The sequence below is a fragment of the Serinus canaria genome, chromosome 26, assembly GCF_022539315.1.
Source record: "Serinus canaria isolate serCan28SL12 chromosome 26, serCan2020, whole genome shotgun sequence".
NCBI lineage: Eukaryota > Metazoa > Chordata > Aves > Passeriformes > Fringillidae > Serinus > Serinus canaria.
Window position 1 is genome coordinate 581026 of NC_066339.1, and position 18840 is coordinate 599865.

Sequence of the window (18840 nt, forward strand, 5' to 3'; positions counted from 1 at the left end):
TTTATGCAGCCCAGGTTTTCAGCTGGCCGAATGCAGCTGCTCTGCCTGATGCATCCTTTTGTTTTTGGGAGAAATCAGATTTCCTTTCTTTCCAAGCTCTCATGCACACTGGGAGATCTCTGGGGCTAGAGAAGTGTCCTCACTTTGCCATGGGCCAGCCCATAACCTTGCACTGTTGCCTTCCTGTCCTCCTACAGCACCTCCCCAAAATCCTCTCAGTGCCACACGTGTGCAAGGAGTGGAGGGGAGGTTTTGCTCAAGAACAGCCTTGCCACAAGTCTTAGCAGGCTTCTGCCTGGCTTTCCTCACCGTGGCAGCTCCACATTCCCTTCCAGCTGTATCCTGTCACTCTGTTGGGTCTGAGCTCTCCATCTTCCCCCTTCCTATGGTGCTTTCTGGTCCCACAAAAGAGACACTTTCAAGGCAGGCAGAGTGAAACCAAGGTGTGCAAGTCTGAAGAGCAGGTTCCGTCCTACAGAATCTTGCCAGGCTCTGGAAAGTCTCAGCTGTGCTGGGGCGAGGATGAGTCACTGCACAGAAAACGACATTATCCTGGGAAATACAAGAATTCCCAGCATCTGCTCCTCTGTCCCTCCCGGCGGCCACCTGTCCGAAGGAAGGACCAACACCCAGTTCTGAAGTAACCCCCAACAGCCGGACTTCCTGCCACCAGGGCTGGGGACAATTATTCGCACCAGCAGAATTCGAGCGTTCCTCAGACACTTCCAACTCAGGAGCGCCCGACAAGTTTGAACAGGCACCCTGCGCCTCTCTGGGAGCAGCATTGGGCCAGCGAGCGCTTTGATTGCGATCAGGCAGCTGGCAGGAATCCCAGGAACTCTCACAAAAATGCTTTGAAGAGCCCAGATGCACAGGGCGTGTCCCGGAGTGGGTGCGGAGCGTGAGTCACGGCCTCGCCATGCGCTGCTCGCCGCGCTCGGGCAGCGCCGGGACCCCCGAGCCCCCTGAGCACCGCCCGCGTCCTTAATGACACTGACTTCTTCCTCCGACCCCTGCCCATCGCACCCCGAATTCGGCGCGGGTTTGCGTCCCTTTCAGCCCGGCCCGCTGTGCCCGTGAGCTCCAGACACAAAGGCAGACAGGGAATTTGCTCCGGGCGCTGCTGGATGAAAGCGCTGCTGCTGCTGCTGCTGCTGCTGCTGCGCCGGGACTGCGCTGGGCTGGCCGGGATGATGTTCCCGTGCCCCCCTCGGGGACACCCCCAGCCCGATCCCAGGACGCAGTTTGCACAGAACTGCAATAAAAACCTTCGTTTAAGCATCTTTTGCTCTTCCGGTTACGGGCTTGGAATCTGTTGCAGAATCCCGGGAGATTCCCTCCCTTGGTCTAAACCGTGCAAACTCGCCCCAATAAACCATTGTTTCCTGAAAGCCTCCCTGAGCTCCCTGTCCGCAACTCTGCAGCTCAGCTCAGCAATTTGGGCGAGTTATGAAACCGGGAGATGCCAGAGCGCAGTGACGGGATGCGATAAACACGCGGCTCTCCCGCGGGGACAGGGACAGGGCTGTTCCTCGCCCCGGGCCAAGTGACATTACAGGTTTGCGAGAGCTGGCACTTTGTTGTGCAGGAGCCACCTGACGCTGACGGCCTGTCATTGATTTGCGAAAACACCGCTTGGCATCGATATCGAGCTTTCAGGAGAAACAAGTGGGACAGGGGAAAACAACAGCCGGACACTGCTGCTGTGCTGCTCCTGCCTGCACCGGGACAGCACGGCCTGATCCCACCTGGGAAATGCTCAGGAGCAGCAGAAAAGGAGGGCACCCACTCACCCCATCCACTCCATCCACTCATCCCACTGGGCATCACCCACCTGGCCCTGGGCAGCACCCACCCTCCTCCAGGCTGGCCTTGCCTGAACATAGTCTAAAAGTCCTGCTGGATGGGTGATGGAGCAGAGTAAAGCCTCTGCATCCCTTGGTGAGGTGTCAAGGAAGGTGGGGAGAGGGGACCAAAGGCAAATAAATACCCTCTAGTTGCTCTACTTCTGTGTCATATTGACAAAACCTAGCTTTCTAATCCTGGGTTTCATGGGAGGAGCGTCTTGGAGCATGGAAAAGGACAGTACACAAAGCTCACCTTTCTCAGGAGCCTGCTCTGTGCTTTCCAATGCTGCTGTTGTTCCTACAAAACATGAAAGGTGGACACAAACCACCAGGGAAAAACAAAACCTGATGGATGGGAGTGAAAGCATCAGGTCAGACCCTGGGCACTGCTGATTCTCACTGGAGAGAAACTCCACACATCTTTTCTCCCACAGCTGATCCCATCTAGCAGCACAAAGGGCTCTGCTCCTCAGAGTGTTGGCACAAGCACTCAGGTCCTGGTCCTGGGGCACCCAGGAAACCTCTACCCTGGGCATCCTCTCCTCAGCCTCCCTCCTGATGGGGACTGTTCCTCTTCTCCTGTATCAGCCTCCTGTGGCTTGGCAGGAGCTTTGTCAGCACTTGCTGTGACCTGAAACTAGTCACACCAGCAGCGAGGTGCTCGGTTCTCTGCAAACGAGTTGCTGCAGTGTGGCTTGGCAGAGGGAGAACTCTGCTCCCATTCATAGCCTGGCATGTCATTTCTTGCACTGCCATTTTATCTCCTCTTCTTGCTAAATTTCCTCTTTTCCTCCCTACTACCCCAAGCTGTGTGCAAAGACTGCCTCAACTGTGCCCTGATTTCCCCATAGGCCTGCCCTTCAGACAAGTGGGACCCCGGCTGGGGGGATGGCCCTGACTCTCTAGGGGACCTGTCAGGACCCTCCCTGACCCCTGGAGCCGGTGTTCTGCAGGAATCCTGCATTCCTGGGCTTGGAGGGGTGAATTCGCAGCCCGTGCTTGCAGAATTGAGCTCTGAACAGGTGCTGTGGGCAGCGTTGCTCCTGCAGGCAGGGCCATCTCTTGGCACTGAGACCTGGGCTGAGGGAAACACTGGAACCCAAGGGGAGCCGTGTGGGAGATGCTCCAGCCCCCGGGGAGCACCGTTTCCTACCCAGACCCACGGAGCCTCACCCCGACCCCTCTCAGTGCCCATGCCCAGCCCTGTAGCCGCCCACCCTGCCCACCGGCACGGCCGTGGCCCGCGGGGCTGGGCAGAGGCTGGGGCAGGCTCGGGGCCGGGCAGGCCCCGCAGCGGCCCGGGGGTGCCGGGACTGGCGGGAGGCGTGGGTGTGTGCGGGCAGGGCTGTATATCCAGTCTGGCAGAGGGTGTGACTGCTCACACGCCGGGGAGCCGAGCTGCGAGCAGCAGCCCTGAGACACCCTGGGCCAGGGGACGTATGGCAAGGAGGGCTTCGGGGGACTAAGCCCAGCACAGACGGTGTTCGGTGGCCCCGTGTTGTCGGTGAGAGCCGAGTGCAGCCCCGCGCCCGCGGCCTCCAGCCATGCTCCACTCCCCGCTGAAAACGGCGCTGGCCTACGAGTGCTTCCAGGACCAGGCCAGCTCCACGCTGGCCCTGCCCTCGGACCACAAGCTGAAAACCAAGGGCACGGGCAAGCAGCGCGTCCAGGAGCAGGTGATGATGACGGTGAAGAGGCAGAAGCAAAAGTCGTCAGTGTCGTCAAGCGTGGGCCACTCAAACCGAGGTAAAGTCCCGCAGCGAGGGAGCCTCTGGGGCAGGGCTGGTGCTCGGGGTGCCTTGGTGGGGTTTGTGGAGGGGGGACAGATTGCTTTGCTTCTCTCCTGGCTCACCTCAGGCAGGTGCTGCACTGGATGGAAGGGTTTAGGACAAGACAGAGAGCTGGAAGCATTAACTCCTTCCTGGGTGGAGCTGATCCCTGGGAGTGCTGCTCTGCTCCACATTCCTGAGGCACTTGGACATTTCAGGGTGTGCTATAACAAATTTTCCCCTGGCCCTAAAGCTGGAGTAGCTGTCTGGTTTAGCAAATCCTTCCTCTGCAAGTGCCCCCATGGCAGGAATTCCCCGCCACCCCCTCCTGTGGATGGCAAAGCTGACAGTGCTCCTCCTCCACCCTGCCGTGGGCTGGGTCTGGGGCTCTGCTGCTCCTGAGCGCTGGGCAGGTGCAGAGCAGGAGGCTGTGCCCCCACACGCGACAACAACCTCAGCTCGGGATTCACCTCTGGAACTCCCAACACATCTCCCATTTCAGGCTGAGAAGTGTGGAGTCTCTGGGACCCCGGTGGGAGTGGTAGGAAGGAGATGAGTTCGGAGAAGTGTCCCTGGTGTTAGTTGGGGGGGGTGTTTCACAACCCCCTTCACTTTGCCTGTGTTGGGGTCCAGGCGACTGCTCCACCTCTGTGCACTGAGTGTGTGCCACAGAAACAATCAGCTGAGTCCTGCAGCTGGGTATCCCTCTAGAGCCCACTCCTCCGGATCAAGGCTTGGCAAATGGTTCTCTCTGCCATCCTTGTGTCTGGAGAAAGCTGATCTGGAGGTAAAGCCCAGCATTCCCCTGCTGGAAGCTGCAAACCCAGAGGGTTGTGACAACCTCTGTGCAAAACTTCCTGGCTCTTGGAGGTGCTTTTTTCAGCAGCCACAGAGCTCTGGCCTGGCTGAGTCCACCAGAGAGAGGAAATCCCAAGTCTTTGGGGGCCATTGGGGTGCTGGAGCTGGGACTGAGCATTCAACTGAGTCTGGAGTGAGCAGCATGGAGGGGGGTCCTGGGTGAACTGAGCCAGGCTCCGATATCTCCTTCGGGAGCTGTGCCTTGTCCAGCAGCTCTTCCAAGTGAGGCTGAGTCCTGTGCTGGTGAGCTGCCATGGTCCAGGGACATGTTTGGGGCTGGATTAGCAAGAGAAGCTGAGTGGCTGTAGGCTGCTGGGGGAAGTGTGGAGGTGGTGCTTCCTCGGGAGCCATCCCTTCTCTGGGAATTGCAGTTGGTGGAACAGAGGAAATGAAGCATCTCCAGAGTGAGTGCAGGTGGGCTGTGCCAGGAGCAAATCCCTGCTTCCTCTGTTTTTGTCAATAGGTGAGGGGGGGCCAGGGCAAGGAGAACTTTACTCTGCCACCAAAATGGAAGATGGGAATCTCCTCCCACCTCCAGAGGGTTTGTTGCTTAAGGTGTTACAGTGACAGACCTGACAAAATAAAATACACAGTAGGCTGTGCTGAGGGGCTCTGATGAAGAGGGAAGCAGGCAGATGAATCCATAGGCAGGAAGGAAGGGAGGCAGAGGGGGATTATCCAGCTTGTAGAGGAAGCCAGGTTAAACCTCTGGGATAAAAAAAAAAAAAAAAAAAAAAGCAGCACATTCCCAAATTGCCAGTTTCTGCTCAACAAGCTAAACCACTACTCCAGATTTTTTGGGGAATGTCTGGGAATGGGAATTGCACGGAGATGTGCAGCTTTGGTTTCTGTGTCCCAGGGAAGCTGAGTCACATCCCACTCCCAGGAGCTGCCTCCAAGTACAGGGCCCAGGCCCCCCCTCCCCTCGTTCCCACTGGGGATGGTTGGCCAGCAAAGGTGTTGGGGGCTAATTCATCCCAGTGCATTCCTGGATGGAATCTCAGAAGGGTGAGAAGTTGCTGTTTGTTCCCAGGCCTGTCTCCTGGTTGGTGGGTCAGACTCAGCTTTCAGGTGTTGGGTTTTACTGCTCTTGTCCAAAGATCAGGTGGGCAGCCCTGATGAGAAAAATTACTTTTTCCTACAAAGAGGCTATGTGGGTCTGTTAAGCATGGATTCTGGCTGTCCAAAACCTCATCCAACTTCAGCTCCCTGCATCCCCTGGGGTTTCTCAGAGATGCTCCTCAGAGGCAGCACAAGCTGGGGAATTCCCAAAGCCCCCTGACAAGTGCCCAAGTGCTTTGTTCCCTTTTCTCCCAGACAGTCCCAGAGTGGGGCTGGGCAACTGTTCGGCCAGGTCCAGGTTTGTTGCTGTGTTTGGAGCTGTGGTTTGAGTTGGAGCTGGAGCAGGGCCCAGAGCTTCCCCCACCTACAGGAACCGTGTCCTGGTGTGTGTGGGATGGGGAACATGGACATGGAACCCTCCCACACACAGCAGAGTGGGGGTGTTGTGTCCCATCACTGGAGTTCCTTGAGGGGGGAGCACTCCCTCACTATCCCAGTGATTGATGGAACCATAAATGGATTGGTGATTTGGAGTCCAGCAGGTCAAGGTCTTGTGGCCACTTTGGAGAACTGGTGTCTCCCAGGGCAAGGTGGCCAATCTGGGCCCAGACTGGTGTGCACTAGGGTGGGACAGTGGGCAGAAAACTGCTGCCAGCAGAATACTCCTGAACCCACTGGGGGTTGGCTCAGCACAGCAGCTACAGCTGTTCTCAAGGGTGGCTTTAGAGTCTGGGATCTGTGGGGTCTGTGGGGTCTGTCCTCCTTGGGGTTGGGTCTGTGGGCTCTGCTCTAGGGCTCATCTGTCCTTCTGCCCATGGCAATACCAAACTACATGGCTCCCCCTGAATTTGTGAATGTCCTGGTTTAGGGTAAAATTGGGAGAGAATCCCCAGAAAGGGGGCCCCTCCAGAAAGCAAACCCACACGGCCCCTCCCCCCGACTGGTTCAGGAAGAATTCCTTGGAGAGAAGTGGAAAGAACCTGTTTATTTAACAGGCACAGCACCCCCCAGCATACAAAATGAACAATACCGGATGACAGCACTCTTTCACCGCTCTGAAAAAGATGACAAATTCAAAAAGTCACTCCTGGGGATGGTTGCTCTGTTATCAGTCCCTCCGGCACTGGGGCAGCTGCTGCAGCCACAAGATGCAAACTTTCTCTCGATGTTTCCCAGGTCCCAGTCCGGAGCAGCTTCGGGTAGGTCCAAACAGGAAAGGGGAAACAGTCCAGGAAGGAATTTGGACTGTTCAGCTAAACTAACTAATGAGAAGAAGCAGAAAGCAAGAGCAAGCAAAAGCAAAGCAGAAGCAAGAGCAAAGCGAAAAGCAGGGCAAAAAACAAAAAACAGCACTATGTACTGTACTGTCTGTATGTCCTGCCGAGTGCCTGATAAGAGGCCCAAAACAAAACTTTCACTCTGCAGAGCCAGTCTTAAAGGCACAGGACATAATATCCAGCATAAATAATACACATGAATGCGGATACAAGCATCCTAATGTCACCCTAGGACAGTGAGTAATGCACATTTACAGTGAAAATTAATTTCACTGGCATGGCAGAGGAAAAGGCCAGGCCAAGTTGAACCAGCTCCTTTTAGCCATCCGGTCTGCTCTACAAAGTCCTCTGGCTAAAGGAAAGTTCTGCCGCTGATTTGTCACTGAGGAGGCACATCCAGGGGGTGTCAGATCCAACTGTCCTATGGCTGAGCTGGGATTGAGAAGTTTCTGTGCCGGCTGGGGCTAAGAAGAGACTAATTCCACCAAGGTCTAATGGGACCCCATCTAGCTTTGGTGGGGATCAGGACTCTGATGAGAAGGGAAGATGAGATTTGGGAGATAAAAAGTCTTTTGAAGACTTCTGTAACTTCCCCCAGCATGAGATGATTCAATGAAAGGTTCCACTCTTCCACAAATCTTAGATTATTGTGATACAAAAAATCCCCATTAGCTCATAGGCCAGAAGGCAGAACTGGAGTTTTGTCATTGCTGCAGGAATCTCCATGTCTGGATTTCACTGACACTTCTCTCCTAGAAGGCACCCAAGCTTTGCTTTGTGCCTCCCACAGGCCTCTGCTCTCCCTGTGTTTTTCCTATGTTTAATCATCCTTATTGTTTAAAGCCGTGCATAGTTTATGATTTAACTTGCCTAGCCTGCACTGCCAGTGACGGGTTCTTGTCTTGCCTTTCCCTGCCACAGATTAATATTTATTAACAGAATCCTTTTCCATAATCTCCACGTTGGCTCTGTGTGTCCGGCTGGCTTTGGGAAAATGGCACTTGGAGCATAGCTCTCCTCCTGCCAGCAGTGCCAGCTGCAAGAGAGGAGAGTTGCCTTTGAGGAAAGGAAATAACTCCTCAAGAACAGCTACCCTGGATTCAATGGCAGCCTCAGTTTGCGCTGCAATAATGGATAACAGGGATGGAAAAGGGGATGAGGGCAGTGGGAGCAGTGTAGGAGGGTTCACAGAGGTACACTGCAAGGTCTTAAACTTCATATCTGTAATTGAATTTTACCCTCATGAATTGTCCCACTGAAGATAAAGGAGATTTTAAAATGTCTAAGTTTTAAAGAAGATGTCATGGGGGAATGATAATTTGGGGAAGGGGAAATCTCAGCAGCCTTCAGCTTTGTTTTCTGCCCACATGGTAACTGAGAGGCTGCAGCTCATCTGTGTTGTTCTGCCACATCCTTCCAACTCTGTCCCAGCTGTTGAGGGTCCTCTCTCATGAGAAAAAGCTGAGGGAGCTGGGAAAGGGGCTCAGCCTGGAAAAAAGGAGGCTCAGGGAAGCCCTTCTGGCTCTGCACAACTCCTGACAGGATGGGACAGCCTGCGGGGGGATGGGACTCTGCTCCCAGGGAACAGGGACAGGAGGAGAGGGAAAGACCTCAGGCTGGGCCAGGGGAGGTTCAGGTTGTATTTGGGGGAAGTGTTTTCATGGAAAGGGTGGTCAGGCCCTGGCGCAACTGCCCAGGGCAGTGGTGGGGTCACCATCACTGGAAGTGTTCAAAAGATGTGCGGATGTGGCACTTTGGACATGGGTTAGTGGTGAACGTGGCAGTGGTTGGACTCTTTCATCTTTTCCAACCTCATTGGTTCTGTGATTCTGTGGTTCTGTGTTACTGACTCTGTGTGTTTGCCCAAGTGCTCATGGGCCTTTCAGGGACCTAAACAGCTGCTTGGGTCACAGCAGCTGGGACGCAGACCTGTGGACATAGCCAGAAAAAAGCACAAGGGGGGGCACCTCCTACTAAGAGCATTTCACCCTTGCCCATACGGTCTTTTGTGATTGCCCGGGTTTATCCCAGTTTGCAAGGACCTGTGACCAGGTTGTGTAGCCTTTACTCTTGAGGTGTTTGAAAAGAGGGATCTCCTTCCTGTTCCCGAGGGCTGGGAATACTCTCTGTCAAGCTGTCTGTCAAGATGAACCAAGCAGAGAAGTGTCCAAACCTGCACAAAGATCAGGTTTTCTTCAGCCACCTCCACCAGAAAATCCCCAGGTTCTTCCTGGTCTCAATACTGAGCTCTCCAAGCAATAAAACCCTGTTGAGTGGTGGCAGGAGAAACATCTTCTCCAACCAGCAGGGTGACTTCAAAATGCCTTCCATGTTTGAGGTTCTGTATAATTCTGTGTTTATAAGCTCTTATGTACAAGTTCTAGGAGGTGAAGGCAACCCTTCCCTGCTGGAGAACCTTGAACCAAGTGCCTGATCTCCTGAATTTAGCCATGTAGCAGTGAATTTATTGAAGAAAGTTACAGATGTGCCTAAACTGGCTTATTTTGGATATTTCCTTGCTCTAACCCCAAAGTCTGGAGTGCATGGCAGGAACATATCCTGAAAGGAAAAGTGTGGCCCCCAGGCAGGACTGGTCAGAGGGACCTGTAAGTCAGGTACAGAACCCCTTTTTACAGCTGCTCACTCAGGAAAGTGCTCCAGGTGCTTACACCTGCAGTTACAGAATGTTTACAGAGAACAAGAGGCACATTTGAAGAAGGAATTCCCAGGAATTTAACATGGAATGTCTTTACCTTCGTGCTCAAAATTATGGTTATCGGATAACTCTGTGTCCTGGGGAAACCTGGCCCAAACTCTCCACTTCCAGCACTGCCTTGCTGCTGATGATGCCCAACACGGATGTCCTTATGTGGAATTGAAAGGAAATCCGAGGGTGGAAAGGGAGCACAAGGTGAAGGACATGACTGAATCTCCCATTGCATTTCCGTGGCTACTTCTTTGCCTTATCAGCAAGTGCTGTGTAGCTTTATGTGCATGAGGCATTTGGGACTGGGGAGATCTGGGTGAGGAGCAGTGCCCACCAAGTCTCCAGACTATGGAAAAGGAGCTCCTATGGTTTCCTGCACAGGGGAAGGGCTGGGAGCCAACCTGGCTGTTGCCTGTTCTACATCCAGGGATGTTCTCCAGGTGCAGTCCTGCTGACAATAGAAAGCAAATCTCATTATTTACACCACATCCACATCCACAGAAATCATCTTCCTGAGAAAATGCAAGAATTTTTAGCCACAAACCAAATCACCATAACAGGTTCTGGGTGCCTCAGGCAGGGCAATAAATAAGGTTTATTCCAGAGATCAGTGGCTGGAGGAGACCTGAGTGGCTCCAGGGCCTTTGTGGTCGAGCTTATCCAGTTTATCTCAGAGATGAGTTTTATCAAACAATCACAGAGATTAGGATATTTCTAACATTACCCACCAGTTTAGGTGCTTAAGCTAGGACAGGTAAGTCCTGATTTTGTACTTTGTTAGACATTCAGAGCTTCCCCTGGAAGTTAATTGAAGTGTAGGGTTTGCACTTCCTCATAACGGGACCTGGGATGCCACAATTATTGAGCACTTCTGAAAATGAAACAGAAATCACCCTAAACTCTTTTGGACCATCCAGAGGGGTTAAGGGAATTCCATTAAGGAAAGAGAATGATTCACTTAATTTGTCTTGTAGTGATGAATGTAGCATTGAGTAAAATACTTTTAGGAGGAATCCAAAGGTTGCAGTGCCAGAGACTGCTGGGAGAGCTCTTGGAAGGGCTGGGATAGGTAAATCCAAACTCTGATTAAAGCACTGAGAAATAGGAAAAATGTCTGGTCCTTTTTTGCATCTTTAAAAAAACTTACCTGAGATCCAGTCTCGTTTATTCCTCTAGCATCCCAAAAATAGTGATGGAGCTCTATACATTTTCAGGAAAAGAAAGTATAGATGCACAAAGTGATCTTTTAGAGACAAGACTGGAATTCAAAGATTGCAATGAGGTTTTGTAGTGTTTGACTGTTTTAGATTCCCAGGTATTAAATAGACTGGATCATCCTTTATCCATGGTGTTTGTTAGTGACCATTGATAGATTTTAGTAAGCCTTTCTCAGGCTGCTCGTGCTGATGGGATTGGTAGGATTCAGACATGGAGTGGACTGGTGAAAGGGTCAGGGGTGGGTTTTGCCTTCAGAGAGAGAAATTGTATTTACTACAAGTCTTCTATGGCCAGACATTCTGGGACATGTAGCAAAAAATATCATCAGATTCCTCCCATACTACAACTTGGAGGCCACCAAGTTGATCAGAGGAAAGGAACTCCTTATCTGTGAGGAAAGGCTGAGAGAACTGGGATTGCTCAGCCCTAGAGAAGAGAAGCTTTGGGGTGACCTAACTGTAGTCTTCCAGTACCTGAAAGAACTGACAGAAAACACGGAGACAGATTATTTACAAGGGCCTGGAGGGACAGGACGAGGGGCAATAGCCTCCCACTGTCAGGGGGCAGAGTTAGATGGCTTATTGGAAAAGAATTCCTTGCTGTGAGGGTGGTGAGGCTCTGGCCCAGGTTTCCCAGAGAAACTGTGGCTGTCCCATTCCTGGGAGTGTCCAAGGCCAGGTTGGACAGAGCTTGGAGCAACCTGGGATAGCAGAAGCTGTCCCTGCCATGGCGAGGGTAGAACTGGATGAGCTTTGAGGTCCAACCCAAACCATTCTGGGATTCCATGATGTCAGATACTATCCCCATCTCAGACCCTTTCTGCTCCTTTGCTTTGGGTTTTTATGGCACTTGGTCTTTTGTGCTGCAAACCTTAGTGGGGCCTAGGGGGTCTGTGGTTTGAGGGCTGGAGTTCCCAGCAGTGACAAGTGCTCCCTTCCTGCCTCTATTGCCTATGTTCCTGTTGAGGTTTATAAGTGTCACTTTTCCATAACTAATTTTGCTGTTAAAAAAAGCTTTGTGCTCTGAAATGGACCTGCTGGGGATCCTTTCTCCTTGGAATGCTTTCTCATGCTGACCATGCCTTTTCCATTTACAGGTTCCATGTATGATGGTTTAGCTGATGGCTATGGCTACGGGACATCCCGGGGCAGCTACTACACCAAAACCCAGACAGGGAACAGCAGCTGGGGCTACCCGGTAAGACACACCTTGATTTGGAATTGTGGCATGGTCTGAGGTCCCCTGGACAGGAAGAACATCTCACAGTCATGAGGGGAGGTCACAGTGCTTCAGAAACTTGCCTGAGAGGGATCTTGGCTCTCCTAGAAAGGGATTCAGTGCAATGGAGGAGGAGGATTGAGGGTCCCACAGCTGCTTTATGTGGGGATTTTAGAGTGAACAAGATTTAATTTGCATCTGTGTGTTGGTATCCAATGGCACAAGAGTTTGGAAGCTGCCTGAGGGATCAGGGTTGGGTTCAGACTATCACAGCTCAGTTCAAGTCTGGAGCACATCCAGGGGTTCCCATCTTTGTTCCTGTGCACCAAAACATGGATGTGAATGACATGAATGTGGCTGGAGAATGTGGATCAGGGCATTTGCATTAGAACTGCTGTGCTGCTGTTCCCAAACTCAGTGCTACTGCAGACCCTTCCCAGATATTCTCTGTGCTTGCAAAAAAGTGGGTCCAGTTCTTCCACAGTGATTTAAAAAAAAATTATTGCAGATTTCCAGAAAAAGCACAGATGAGATGGTACCTGTCTTTGTGCAGTGTGAGTCTGGACATCCCACAGAGCTCCTGGTCCTTGGGGACAGACCCCTGGTACACAGGGAATCGCTCCAAACCACTCCATAGTCCACTTTGACAACTTGTGCTCATGTTGGCCCTCCATTTCAGGCCTGTGTTCTGCTGTTCCCTGCTTTTCATCAGCTCTAAAGTAGAAAGGAGCAATTCACAGATCTGGGATTTGAATATGAGAAAAGCAAAAGACTCCTTTCAACAACACTGGGACTGTAAAGCAGCTCTGTGTCAGCCATCAAAGGCTTGAACTGGGAAAGGCTTTGGTGGCTCCAAGCACACAGAGAGGGCTGCAGCTTTTCCTGGTGGTTGCCAGATCCTCTGCTTTTTCAGAGCATCAGCATTCCTCAGCTTCAGAAGGATTTACCTGGGTCTTTCCTAATGTCTTTGTTGTAGCATGACAGCTTCGAGACAGTGGTGTCACTTGCTGAGTTTGCATCACTGGATGTTCAGTAGGAAAACTGGGAGCACTGGAGTGTCTTTGAAATGTTTATTTCCAGCCTGTCTGTTGGCCCATTTCAGTGTCCTTTCCTGTGCTGGTTAAATCCCAGCCAAGGGGACTCCTGTCCCCAGATGGGAAAAGTTTGTTCAGAGGAGGCACTAAGTTGACTGGGGGGATGGAGAATTCTGCTGTGAGGAAACACTGGGAGAGTTGAGATTGTTCATCTTGGGAGTAGGGAAGCTTTGGGGTGACCGTACTGTGCCCTTGCAGTACCTGAAGGAGCTACAAGAAAGATGAAGAGAGATTATTTCAAGGGATGGAGGGATAGGACAAGGGGAATGTCTTCAGACTGCCAGAGGGCAGAGTTAGATGGGATTTTTTTCCCTGAGAGGGATGGAAGAAATTCTTCCCTGTGAGGGTGGGGAGGCCCTGGCACAGGTTGCCCAGAGCAGCTGAGGCTGCCCCATCCCTGGAAGTGCCCAAGGCCAGGTTGGACAGAGCTTGGAGCAAACCGGGATAGTTGAAGGTGTCCCTGCCCATGGCAGGGTGGAAGAGATGGACTTTGAGTCCCCTTTCAACCCAAACCCTTCTGGGATTCTGGGATTCTGTAATGGGTCAGAGCACAGGTCCAACCTGCCAGGTGTCCTTCTTTATCCCTAAGACAGTCGTGGAGCCCTGCAGAGGGTCCAGCCATGGTAACCAGGCAAGGATTTTGTGGCCACTACAAAAGTGCAACAGAGGCACTTCCCTAGGCAGATGTAGAGCATCTGAGCTTCAGGACTCAAACAATTGGGATGTTTTGTTTTGATGATTTGTTGCTGTTTGCCTAATGTGATTCCTGAATGGAGTTTTTTGTGCTTTGTCCAAGCAAAATTGCTCTGCTTCAGCTGTTCCAGGGGTTTGTAGATGGGGTTTTTTATTAAAGAGGGAGGAAGCCAAGGCTCTGCTCATGCTGGTGAGGTGCTGCTGGAGCTCCTGCTGCTGGTGTGAGGGTTATTGTTTCCTGTTGTTAGTTCCTGATCTTGTTCCCAGTCATTATGGCAGCTGGACAAATGCTGGGTGGGTGGGCATGCCACTGGCTGCTGAGGGTTTCAGGCAGCAGTGTTTGTGTTCTGGGGAACAGCTGGAAGGTGGTGATGAAGGTGATGAAGTTCAGGACCTCCGTTAGACACCAGAGTCCTGTAGACACAACAGTTCAGTCCCTAAAGGCTCACAAGGGATTTAGGCAGCTCTGTCTGTTCTCTGAGAGACTCCTCTGCACTTACTGAGGAGAGAAGGTCTTTCTCCAAATTTAAGTGTCATACAGGTCTTTAATTCTAAATATTTTTTATAAAGGTCTTCAGGATCTGGGTTACTTCAGCAAAGTAAAGGACTGGGACCTGTGAAGGATTCACAGTAAACTTTGTCTTACCTGAGTCTATCTGAGAATCAGCCCTTTAGTCCTGACAAGTTGTCTGACTCCTCCCCTGGCCAACAAAGGCAGAGGTAAGGGCAGTGATTCATCTCCTCCACCTGGAAGATCTGTCAGGTCAGGATGAATCACCCCCCTGGATCCCTGTCTCCTGCCACTGGAGCGGGATGGAGCAGGGAGATGAGTGCACAGGGAGATGACTGCACTCAGAGGCAAGCAGTCCCAGGTGCCACTGGCACTTTGGAACACATAACCTCAAGCCTAAATGTGCTTAAGGAGCTCAACAGACACCAGACTCCCCAACCACACTGAGCAGCCTCCTCCATTCTGCTTTTTCCAGACAGTATTAAAGGTTCCACACATCCACCACCAGCCTCCAGCTTGGGATAACTTCAGCTTTTGTCTAGAGACCTGTTTGAAGTCTGTGCAGGTTCTGGGCTTCCTAAAAAATGTTTCCTCTTTGTAATTCCTGGGTTGTAAGATGTGAAACCAAAGATAAAGCAAATTTATTTTTGAAGGCAGAAGGAGCACTGAGCCAGTGGGGCCTCTCCAGGAGGCACTTGGAGGGCAGTGGGTTTGCTCCTGGCTGAAGCACTTCCTTGCCTCATGTGTCAGGGGCTGGCACAGCTCTCAAGGATGTTCAGCCTTCTGGAATTTCTTTGCTCAGGTACCACGCTGGGATGCAGTAATGGGAGGATCCGTGACTGCAAGCCCCTCTGTGTCAGGGTGATACCTCAACCCAGGTGCTGTGGAGCCTTAGAGGTAGTTGCCACTCTACTGCCACTGTGAGCTGTGAGTGGCCAGCAGTTCCCAAAGCCTTGCAGCCTCAGGAACTGTGTCCTGTTGTGAGCAACACCTCAGGTCCCACAGGAGGGTCAGTGGTGACCACGATTTACACAGACAAACCCGGCGGAGGGTTAAGGAAGCTGGGCACCTAGAACAGTGAAGTCATGGCAGAAGCCTCAGCATGAGCCACACCCTTGTCTCTGACAGCTCAGCTCACCCCAAAAATGGAGTCTCTCTAGTAGTGTTGCAAAGCCTCAGCCACAGTCAGGTGGTCCATGTGTTGCAGGGACCTTGGTGCTCACCCCAGCTGCAGGTACAGCTGTGGAGAGGCACAACAAATCCTAAACACACAGAATGTGGGGTTCCACCAGCAAGGACCTCTGAGTCTCGGTTCCCACCCAGCTTTTGCCTGGGTCTGCTGGGTTGGCAGGTCCATCACTGGCAGGGAGTTGAGGCATTCCCAGGTCCCACAGCATGACCAAGATGAGGCAGGACCAGGACAGGGTACAGAGCCTACCTAGCTCTCCATGCTGCTGCTTCCACAAGAAGGAAATCCCCCACATGATGTGGATGTGTCCTGTGTGTTTCCCCAGCACTGCCTCCAGCAAGGGCAAACAAACTCTGGATGTGCTGGGGAGGGAATCTGAGATGTGTCCTGTCTCCAGCAGATCCTTATCCCCACAGAGCTGAGCTGGGGTTTTCACAGAATCACAGGATCACTGAGGTTGGACAAGACCTCTGAGATCATTGAGTGCAACCTTTGATCCATCACCACTGAGTGCAGGGTCCAGTCATTTCTTGAACTCCTCCAGGGGCAGTGACCACACCGCTGCCCTGGGCTGACCATTCCAATGTTTAATAACCGTTTCCATGAAGAAATTCCTCCTGATGTCCAACCTGAAACTCCCCTGGCACAACTTGATACCATTTCCTCCTGCCCTGTCCCTGTTCCCTGGGAGCAGACCCCAACCCTCCCAGGCTACCCCCTCCTGTCTGGGAGTTGTGCAGAGCCAGAAGGTTTCCCCTCTGAGCCTCCTTTTCTCCAGGCTGAGCCCCTTTCCCTACTCCCTCAGCCACTCTTGGTGCTTCAGACCCTTCCACAGTTCCATTCCCTTACCTGGACAAGCTCCAGCCCCTCAGTGTCTCTCTTCCAGGGGGGCCCAGGTGTTACTCTAACAATGGCTCTAGGAGCAGCCATGCTCCTAGACCAAGGAATATTTGGCTGGTCTGGTGGTGCTGGATTAAAGCAGTTATCTGTAGTAATTACACCTGTTATGACACTAATAAGAACCAGAGACTGTAGGAATATTTTTAACCTAAACTCGTCTGTGGGACGAAGTGTCAGAGTTTTCTCTCTGAAGAGCATTACCCGAACAAGAGGTGGTCACTGTTGTCCCTGTCTGCCTTTGCCTCTTTGGACAAAACCTCTCATTGTCGGTGGGAGCTTTGTTCCATAAGGATTTTAGGTCAGAATTTGTCGTTCATTGTGACAATGCATCCAAGCTTAAAAGAACCCCAAAAGAGAGTGGTTTGGATAATCTTGCCAGAGAAAACAAAGACTTAGAGTCACTGCACATTATTGCCTGTGTCCCTGGGAGATTTGTATGAGGCTTTAGGCTTGTCCAACAGCAACTTGGACACTGCCTTCCTTGGACAGAACCAATGGAACCAGCAAGACCTAAATCTCAGCTGAATGAAAAAAAAGAGATGAAAAATCATAGGGAAAGCCAGCTCCTGGGAGAGGTGGGAAGGAGCATTTCGGAAACAGATAAACAATGTATTTGCTGGTTTTGCAATTTTTCTCCCTGCCATGGAGGGAGCAGCACACAGAGGGTTTCGCAAGGAGCGTGAGGAGCTCTCCCCACCCAGCACTCAGGGTGGGACCTGCTCAGGTTGCATCTCCTGTGCTTTGCCCTGCAGCCTGGGAGAAACCTGCTCCTGACGTGTTTATACGGAGCCCTCACTTCTCTGTCTGCAGCTCTAGAAACAAACAAATTGCAAGGGAAAAAAATCCAGGCAGGTAATGAACTGATGGCGTCCTCAGATGCGGAATCAGAACCACCCAGTTCTCTGGGAGAGCTCTGACGTGGGAAGGCAGAGCTGGATCTGAGTGCCATTCCTGGGCTGATGCACCTTGCTCCATGCTTCTGTTTCTCTGGAAACTAGAGGGAGGACAGAAACTTTTCCTGCCAAACAAGAGGGTTTATGGAAAAAAAAAACCAGAAAAGGACTCATGGCTGATGGCTGGGAAAATGCCATTTTGACTTTCACTCTAGAACCACTTTTATTCCAGCTGAAATAAGAGGTTAAATATGTTTATTTACCTGTCTCATGTGTTGGATATTCCAGTTGTTGTTCCAAGAACATACTGCAGGCTGAGAACTGGAGAACCACAAATGCTCATTAATCTAAAGGCAAGTCTGTGCTGCTGCCAGGGAGGGAAGCACTTCCTTCCTGGGCCTGACAGGAGCAGCAGTGCTGCCAGTGCTCATCTCCAGTGCCTTTCCTTCCTCCCTGCCTTCCCTACCTGACTGTGAATGAACAGCTCCCAAGGGCTGGCCTCACACAGACACACTCATTTCACAGTGGGGAGGAGAAGTTCTAAAATTAAGAATGTCAAGTGGCCTGGCTGCATCTGAGCATCCTTCTGCCTCCTAAAGCTTAAAGACAGGGGACTGCCAGGGCCTGATGGAATGGCTGGAATCCGAAACATGGGATGATCTGGTCACAGAAGGGTTTGGGTTGGAAGGGAGCCTAGAAATCATCTCATTGTACCCCCTGCCATAGGCAGAGACACCTTCTAGTATCCCAGGTTGCTCCAAGCCCTATCCAACCTGGCCTTGAGCACTTCCAGGATGGGGCAGCCACAGCTTCTCTGGGCAGCCTGTGCCAGGACCTCCCTACCTTCACAGGGAAGAATTTCTCCCCAAAATCCCATCTAACGCTTCCCTCTGGCAGTTTGAAGCCATTTCCCTTGTCTTGTCACTCCAGTTACTGATGAAAGATCCCTCTCTATCTTCTCTGTAGCACCTTCAGATCTTGGAAGATGCTGTGAGGTTTCCACACAACCTTCTTTTCTCCAGGCTGAACATTCCCAGCTGTCCCAGCCTGTCTCCACTGGGGAGTTGCTCCAGTCCCCTTATCAGCTTGGTGGCTTCCTCTGGTCTTGCTCCAACACTTCCATGTCCTCATGATGGGAGCACCAGGGCTGTGCAGAGTATTCCAGGTGGGGTGTCACAAGAGCAGAGTAGATGGGAGAATCCTCTCCCTCCCTGCAGCCCACACTGGGGGATGAGCCCAGGACATGGATGATTTTCTGGGCTGCTCCTTGGCAATCCAAGGAGTTGTGTGATGGAAGGAGACACCTTCCAAGTTGTCCCAACTTCTCAGCTCCTGTGGGGAGAAGCCTCAGTGACAGCCTGAGCCCTTCAAAATGCTTCCCAGATCCTGCAGTGCAGAGGGAATCACTGCCTTCTGTCTCCACCCCACTGTGAGGGACTTCCTGGTCTTTCCCAGCATTTCCCCACACTCCTAAAGGGCAGAGGTGTGGATGGCACACCATGCACACACCCGTGGGCAGTGGGCAGATGCAATTCACGACATTAGGAAATCGGGGCACTGATGAGGTCTGAAGGCCAGAGATTGATTCTTTCCTTTCACTGCTG

General features: G+C 51.9%; 1 protein-coding gene across 1 annotated transcript in view; it reads left to right on the forward strand.

Moving 5' to 3' along the window:
- The first annotated feature begins 3201 nt into the window (after nt 1–3201).
- Nucleotides 3202–18840, forward strand: part of PKP1 (plakophilin 1) — a 48399-nt gene continuing 32760 nt past the window's right edge. The window contains exons 1-2 of the mRNA XM_009097341.4: nt 3202–3593; nt 11835–11935. Of these exons, the coding sequence (XP_009095589.1) occupies nt 3392–3593; nt 11835–11935 (303 nt within the window). The 5' untranslated portion in view covers nt 3202–3391. The remainder of the gene's footprint in view (nt 3594–11834; nt 11936–18840) is intronic.